General features: G+C 37.7%; 1 protein-coding gene across 2 annotated transcripts; it reads right to left on the reverse strand.

Annotated features, from left to right (window-relative positions):
* Positions 1-5369: 5369 nt before the first annotated feature.
* LOC131806652 (uncharacterized) lies at positions 5370-7154 on the reverse strand. 2 transcript variants are annotated; one of them, XM_059131191.1, is made up of 2 exons: positions 5783-7154; positions 5370-5633 (listed from the first exon to the last, which is right to left on the reverse strand). In XM_059131191.1, the coding sequence occupies exon 1, from the start codon at positions 6906-6908 to the stop codon at positions 5787-5789; it is 1122 nt and encodes a 373-aa protein (XP_058987174.1). In that variant the 5' UTR covers positions 6909-7154; the 3' UTR covers positions 5370-5633; positions 5783-5786. The 2 variants fall into 2 exon arrangements, with proteins under 2 accessions (XP_058987174.1, XP_058987173.1); XM_059131190.1 differs by having other exon boundaries at positions 5778-7154.
* Between the last annotated feature and the right edge of the window lie 760 nt (positions 7155-7914).

The raw sequence follows: 7914 nt of genomic DNA on the forward strand, positions 1-7914 counted from the left end.
TTACACTGTACTTAGAGGCAGAAACAGATTGAATGGAGTCAGAAAATGGAACAACAGCACTTTTTTTTAACGGTGCAACTTTAGATTTTGCCGCGAGCAAATTCGAGTAAACACAATTTCCAATCTCTATTCTTAAGAATAAAGGTGCGGCGTAGGCAGCCGCAAATGAGTCAAAAAACGCGTGCAATTCAATCTTACAATTAGGAGAGAAATTCACCCATAGAGGAATTCTAATTTATTCAATTCCTTTGCAATTCGAGACAAAATTCATCCATTTTAATATATTAAGTTGTTTTAGGGGATCGCCATCCCAATGATCAAAAATCTTGGCAATCATCGACAACACTTGTCTTTGAGAGTAAGAACTTTTCTCTTCTATTTTTTTCACGACGAAAAAGAAGCAGTCAGTGGAAGGCTTCCAGCGAATTCCCAGCGTTTTCTTTCAATTCCAGATAATCTTCATTCAAAAGATACTCTCGAGCTAAATCGTTTAATAGTTCTGTAGAACTAGACGTCCACCTACAAAGTTCAAACCCTGCCGATCCAAGAATATTAATTGACTCCTCTCTAGATCGTAAACCTTTTAAAGATAGTGTAAACAACAACCAAAGCATCATAAACGTCCTGTTGTTTCTCAGTATTTTTGCGCCAATTGGAAAACGAGACTGTTCATCATCCGCCAGCTTCAAAAGCGTCCTAAGAGCCAAATAAGGGGAACGATTGACAACAAACGTTACCGCCTTCAACTGATAATCAATTCAATATCAAAAAAGTAACATCTTTTAAAGCGAGGGACCTAAATACAATGCATCGTTTACACTTTTCACATTAATTGAGGGACACGAAACGTTAAAGACCATCCTCAACTTCGTCGTTGCACTGTCGGGCTTGAATTGGTAGTTCACAAATCCTTCCACTTTCTCCATATGTCCCAAGGACAAATATTCTAGCATAATGGCATGATAATCAGCTTTTTTTAATTGGATTTAGCATTAATGATGTTTCATTGCGCAAAGAATGTGTAGGTGCGACATATCGACTTTATCCCCATGTAAATGAGAAAGGTACAACACCCTGAAAGGGCTAGTCCACAGTATATCTTCCGTTCGAACTCCGAGTTATTGTTGATCGGAAGATTTCTTCATATTTTTGATCGTCTACTGAGATATCTCATTTTGATCGTCTACTGAGATATCCCTTGGGAACCTCTTTAATTTCCCAAAATTTAGCTAGCTGATTATGCACTGACACTCTTGTGCAATGCGAAATCCTCATTGAATTCTGATTCACGTAATTCGTTGTTTTTCCAGTCAATATCCACCCAAAAAAGGTCTCTTGGGTAATAGGGATCCAAGTATGGTTTTCCTAACAACCTCGATCAATACGATTGGATAGACGTTCGCACCGTGCAACATATCTATTGGACTATTTTTAAAAAATGTGTGATCCGCTAATTTTAGATCCGGAAGGTTATTGACACAAGTTTTATCTAAAGATTGTGTGGGAATATTTCCCGTTATTTCTTGAGCCACAAAGGCTTCCAAGTTCATAGGGAAAGAATTGTTCTTCGTCGGACCAATTGTGAAAGACGCCATTTTTAAGCATTTTGTCAACTGTTCACCTCATAATCCTGAAATTTCCGCAGAAACGCAAAATGTGCGTAATTTTAACAGCTTTTGGATACGAGAAGTTACAAAAGTGTCATCAGAGCAAGGATATATTAAGGCACGATGATATTTATCTTAGCCGTCACAGGCATTGTTATGTTTGAGACCGAAGTGTGAAAAGTCCGTGGATTTGAGGAAGTTGATGGACCAGGAGAAATATTCATTTGTCTATTCGAGCCATTAATATCCGAAACGCTTTCCAAAGGCTCCCAAAAAGATAGGGTACGTTTAGGCATCTTAGTTAAACATTGATACACGAAAATGGGATCCCATGATCTCACCTCTATTTTATATAACTCGAGGACCGAAATATAATTAGTTACATCCCGCTGTAACTTCTCAATTGGGTATTGTGTAAAATGCGTCTATTTTCGTATGGATTCTTAAGATTGTCCCAAGCAATCGTGAATCCTTCTGCAGTTAAATGAATAAGGCGATTTATTTATCTGGCTTTACCACTGGTTTTTAAAAAAAGGGGATAAAGTTTTATAACCGGACTTAGTTTCTTATTATTTCTATAGATGGCTGTAAATAAATCGCGAAAACTGGACCATGTTAAATAGTCTCCTTGAAAAATATCCGTATCACACGGTGGAACAGCAACTGAGGAAGAAGGTTTTTGGATGAAAAAGCTTAGAGCCACATTAACTATTTCATTTCATTTCATTTATTTACCTTACAAAGAAATATAAATAAGCCCACAGGGCCCATAACTTATATTATCTATCTACAATACCCTAACATAATACAAATTCAATGATTATTTCAAACTTAACAAATAACATATTAAACCTAATAATTTATCTTAATAATTCACGAGAAGCTCGAACCCTACACCTCGATTCACCATCACCAACTAAACAATAGTCTAGTAGAGCAGTGAAAAAGTGTAGCAGAAACGAGCTAAAAATAAGAGATAACTATTTTATTACTCACAAAACAGAGTATAAATAGTAACTCACATTATACCCTACAAATAAAATTAAGAAGATAATATAGTGGCTCCCCAGCCCAAACAAAAAAGAAAAGCAAAAAGAAAAACCCATAATAAACCGACGCAACCACTACAAAAACATAGCCTACATATTTAGGCGAAGGTATTCAATTACTTTAACCCTAAACAGATAATTGGTATGGGCAAAAGTACGTAAGGCCAAAGGAAGCTGATTCCACAATCTCACCGCCCTAACCACAAATGATCTCTCACCAATGGAGGACGAAAACCTTGGACACAACAATTGAGGATTTCGAGATGATCTACAAAACACAAAGTTGTCACGAAGAGGCGAGTCAAAATTGCACATAACACTGTAATGAAATTGAAGAATACGAAGATCAACGTAGCTGCTAAATGGCAATCCCAGGAGATCATTAACAAAACAAGAAACATGATCACCACGACGCAAGCCATACACATAACGAACAATAGAATTTACCGCCCTACGGATACGTTGCATTTGAGAAGAAGTAGTACCGGAGACTACCTCTAGACAATAATTTACCTGCGATAGCAGCAAGGATACAACCACTCTCTTCCTAACATGACAAGGCAAATAAGCATTAAGACAATACAGCCTCCGCAGCTGAAACCTTATGCGACAAAGCAAGGAATCAATGTGTCTCTTAAAGTCCAACTTCCGATCAATTATAATACCAAGACATTTCATTTCATCAACAAATTTCACTAACACAGAACCCACAGTAATATTAAGAGAACCACCATTACCATGATCATTGAACAGCATAGCTTTAGTTTTATTCCAATTAATCATAAGGCCATTTAGCGAAATCCACGACGAAAGAGACAAAACAATAGAATTAACCAATCCTTCCAACCCAGCAATATCAGCCTCTCTGAAGAAAACATGAATATCATCTGCATACAAAAACAGACAACACCTGTCATCAACAACTGAGTGCACAATGTCATTAATGAACATAATAAATAACAACGGTCCCAGTACAGAACCTTGCGGGACTCCACATTGGACACTACAAACTTCAGACGAAACACCCAAATGAACAACAAACTGAGACCTACCTTCCAAATATGAAGCCATTAAACGACACGCAGAAGATGAAAAACCAAACTTAAACCTCAGCTTGTCAAGTAAAAGGGAATGGTTTATCGAATCAAAAGCCTTTGACAAGTCAAGGCCCAATAATAACCCAACATCAGATGAATTAAATACATCTCTAATCATGTCAGTAAGATATAATAAGTGCGTGGTCGTACTACATCGTCGCCGAAAACCAAACTGAGAACTACTCAATAGCCTACGATCATCAAGGAAGTCAACAATCGCTTCTTTAATAATATGCTCAACGACTTTTGACATAGCAGGTAGAATGCTAATGGGACGCAGATTCGGCAAATCAAATGATTCACCAGTTTTCGGCACAGGAACAATTCGTGCAACCTTCCACGCCCGAGGAAAAGTAGATGTCATAAAAATCGAGTTAACAAAATGCAGGAAATGACAGGAAATGTATGGAAATATAAGTTTAAAAAACTTTACTGGCACGCCATCAACCCCCACAGCTCCCGACTTAACTTTATTTAATGACCTTACAACATCAGAATAAAATATGCAATAAAACCGAAAAACATCATCTCCCACATGACCCTCACTATAAAGAGACTGACCACGCTCACCCACAAAACCAGGATTCCCACTGGAAAAATAATGATTAGCAGCATTGACATCAATTGGTGGAGCTTCATTATCACTACCCAAAACACCAAACGACTTTAGAGATTTCCACAGCTGATTATTATTCATACGACCAAAGAAATCATTATAGTACTTACGCCTCTCATTCCTCATCACAGCCTTACAACGATTCCTATACATACAATATATTATTCTATTACCCTCCATAGGTCGCTTGCGCCACTCAAAGTACGCAAGATCTCTAAACATCCGCGCCGATTTTACCACATCAGATTCCAACCATGCATCATTCCTGGGGTTGACCTTACGAACAGAAACAGGAACGAAAGACAATAGCGCGTTAAACAACAAATCAAATAGTGAAAGTTGACAATTCACATCAGAAGTGGAATATAAGGGGTTGAAGTCAAAATCGGATATGAAATTTAAAATGCCCAACCAATCCGCTCGGCCAAAGTTACGATACTCAATAAATCTCTCCTCTGAAAATACAGGCAGGTTAAGCGAACCAAAAACAAAGGCATGGTGTGATATACCAGGACATCGACCCTGAGACGAGAAACCCAAGGACAAATTATCACTAGTAAGGCAAAAATCAATTAACGAGGTAGAGTTATGGGCCAAATCATAATGGGTAGGTTTCATGTTATGCACAATAGTTAGCCCCAATGATCTGCATAATCCTCTCATCGAAACAGAGTTCGAAGACACAAATAAATTACAGTTAAAATCGCCAAGGACAATGATATTAGAGAAGCGATCAAACAAACTCTCATGTACATCACAGAAAGACTGAACATCGCCATGGGGAAGATATACTACCGCCACAAGCAAAACCAATGCCCCAATATTCAACTCAACACACACCGACTCACAAACACCAAAATTATTTGAACGAAAAACTACCTTATAAGGAATGCCACTACCAATATAGAGACATACCCCACCACCAACACGACCAACACGATCACTCCGCACCAGCTTATATCCTGGAACAACCAACGATTTCGATGAGACTGTAGAATTAAGCCAAGATTCAGTGACACCAAAAATGCTGATACCACTACCAACCAGCAAGGATCGAAGCTCATCAATTTTATTATTGAATCTCGATGGGCGAATACTTTGGCAGTTCAAGTGGCCATACGTTAGTTTACCAGACAAACCCTCAAATAAGGGTTTAAAAAAGTGAGCGTCATTAATTATGGGTCCCAGATTATCATCAAGTGACATCAAACCAAATAAAGGGGCTGGGGAGCAAAATTATGTAAATTCGATTTCGCATCTTATACTAAAAATTGAAAAATATAAATATATAAATAAAAAAATAAATAATAAATAATAATATGAAAGATTATTTAGAACAAATAAGCAATAATTTGCATCAAGAAAACAATTAAATTGCCAATGAGATCAAAACAAAATTAATATTTACATTACATGACTACACTCCCAGCAGCATATCACCAACCAACGGAGCACCACCCGGTTGCAGAGGACAACTACGAGCAAATTCAAGAAGCTCTTGTCGCTCAAAAATTGTTTTACTTCCATCAGCAAGTATTACCTCAACTTGAGGTTCATCACTATTTAACAACCTGAATTTCTTAATCTTCTTCTTCTTGAGCAGGCCTCTGCAGGCAAAGACAAGACTAGATGCCGATTTAACAAGATGATCATTTAAGTAGATACGGGACTCCAATATACAATTCTCCATAACTTCTTTTAGGGTTACCTTCCCTCTTTTAACAAATCGGCGGATAAGGGAATCTCTTGTCTGAATAGAATTAAACTTCACCAAAACCGCTCTACGTTCAGATATGTAACAGCACTGCTGCATGTCGCCATGAGATAGTTGCAACCCACACAAATTAGCCACTTTAACAACAAAGCTCCTGAGGTCTTTAATATTTTCCGGCAAACCTCTTATAATGATATCAGCTCTGTTAAGCCTTCGCTGGAGCACATTGTTAAAAGACTCAAGCTCAGAAATCCTATCAGCAAGTTTCTTTTCTGCTAACAAAGCCGTACTTTTAACTTCAGAGACTGTCATCTTCAACTCAACTACGGCCTTTTTAAGCTCAACCACATCACGCTTTACCTCAGATATTTGTGCATTATAAAGATCAAACAGAGCATCAGTTTTGGTACGGAATTCAGACAGACATCTAGCCATATACGTGTCCATTTGTTGTTTCATAGACAAAATCAAGTTATCCTGCAGCTCTCGCAGAGCATCTGAATTCCCAACAAAATCACACGCAGCCACACCAACTGTCCCATCACCACCATTCAAAGAAGCAGCAGCTGTGGCACCAACACTAGATGCCTCAACTGCAGTGTTCGCTTTTGTTCCGCGATCAACCACACCAGCATCACCACTACCACCAGCAGCCCGAACACAGCACACACAAGTGTATCTGAGTTGCTTATTTATTTTAGCCTCAGCCTCAGAAATGCCAACGCAATCCAAATGGAAAAAATTTGCACAGCCTTTGCAACCAATTTTATATTTGGATTTGGCAATATGATCCTTACAAATATTACAGGTCAACAGCGACGGCATTTTCAGGATTACCTTGGCAGATGCAAATGAATAAAAAAAAGAGCGCCAAACGAAAATGCACAGCAACAGGTTAAAAAGGTGAGAAGAAAAACCAACTCCACCAAAAGCCACAGCTCCAGACCTTCAAACACCAATATCCACAAGAAATAGTCAAGTCAATTTGTAAAAATCTCCAATTTTAAATATTTAATTATTTTCTTGACAGAGCTCAAATTTAATGCTTGTTCATTGCAGGGATCTATAGTTCGTCTCTATTTCCTTCCAATCACTTATTCACTGTTTCCAAACATCAATTTAGGAACATAAATTCCAAAATAATTGTCCAACAACCGAGCAATGTTAATAGAAATCAACATGTACTCTTTTTATGATCTCTCAAAGACCAAAGAATTTCTACTACTTCTCAGTCCAATATTTCTTAAATGATTAAAGATCCATGACATCAGATATGAAAAAATCCCAATGAGTAATTAACTGAAATGCTGTTGCGTGCCACTGTATTCATATACATTGAGTAAGCAATAGCCAAAACCATATCTACTTTCTTGTTATACCCTCCACCATAGTATGGAGGGTATATTAAGTTTGTCATTCCGTTTGAACCACCTCGAAATATACATTTTAGAAACCACAGAGTATATATATTCTTTATCAGCATAAAACTCTATGTGGATTTAGAGATGTCCGTCTGGCCGTCACTCTAGCTTCCGAACGGATTGAAGTAAATTGATAAAATTTTACTCAAATGTATATTATGTCTGCAGGACTTTTGGTATTGAATTTTGATGATTTTTGCGACAATATTTATCGGTATAGTCTCAATTTTGGTATTTGAAGTTTGAAATAGATGCTACAGCCTATGACAGAAAATTGTCTGTGCAGGTCCATGTCTCCGTATAGCCATATAACTGTATCCCCCAATATTCTGTATTTTGATTGTCTGTGGATGTCCATGTCTTCGTATAGGCTCATTTAACCCATTTAACTGTACCTCCCGATATGTTGA

The sequence above is a fragment of the Musca domestica genome, unplaced genomic scaffold, assembly GCF_030504385.1.
Source record: "Musca domestica strain aabys unplaced genomic scaffold, Musca_domestica.polishedcontigs.V.1.1 80, whole genome shotgun sequence".
In the NCBI taxonomy this organism is placed as follows: Eukaryota; Metazoa; Arthropoda; class Insecta; order Diptera; family Muscidae; genus Musca; species Musca domestica.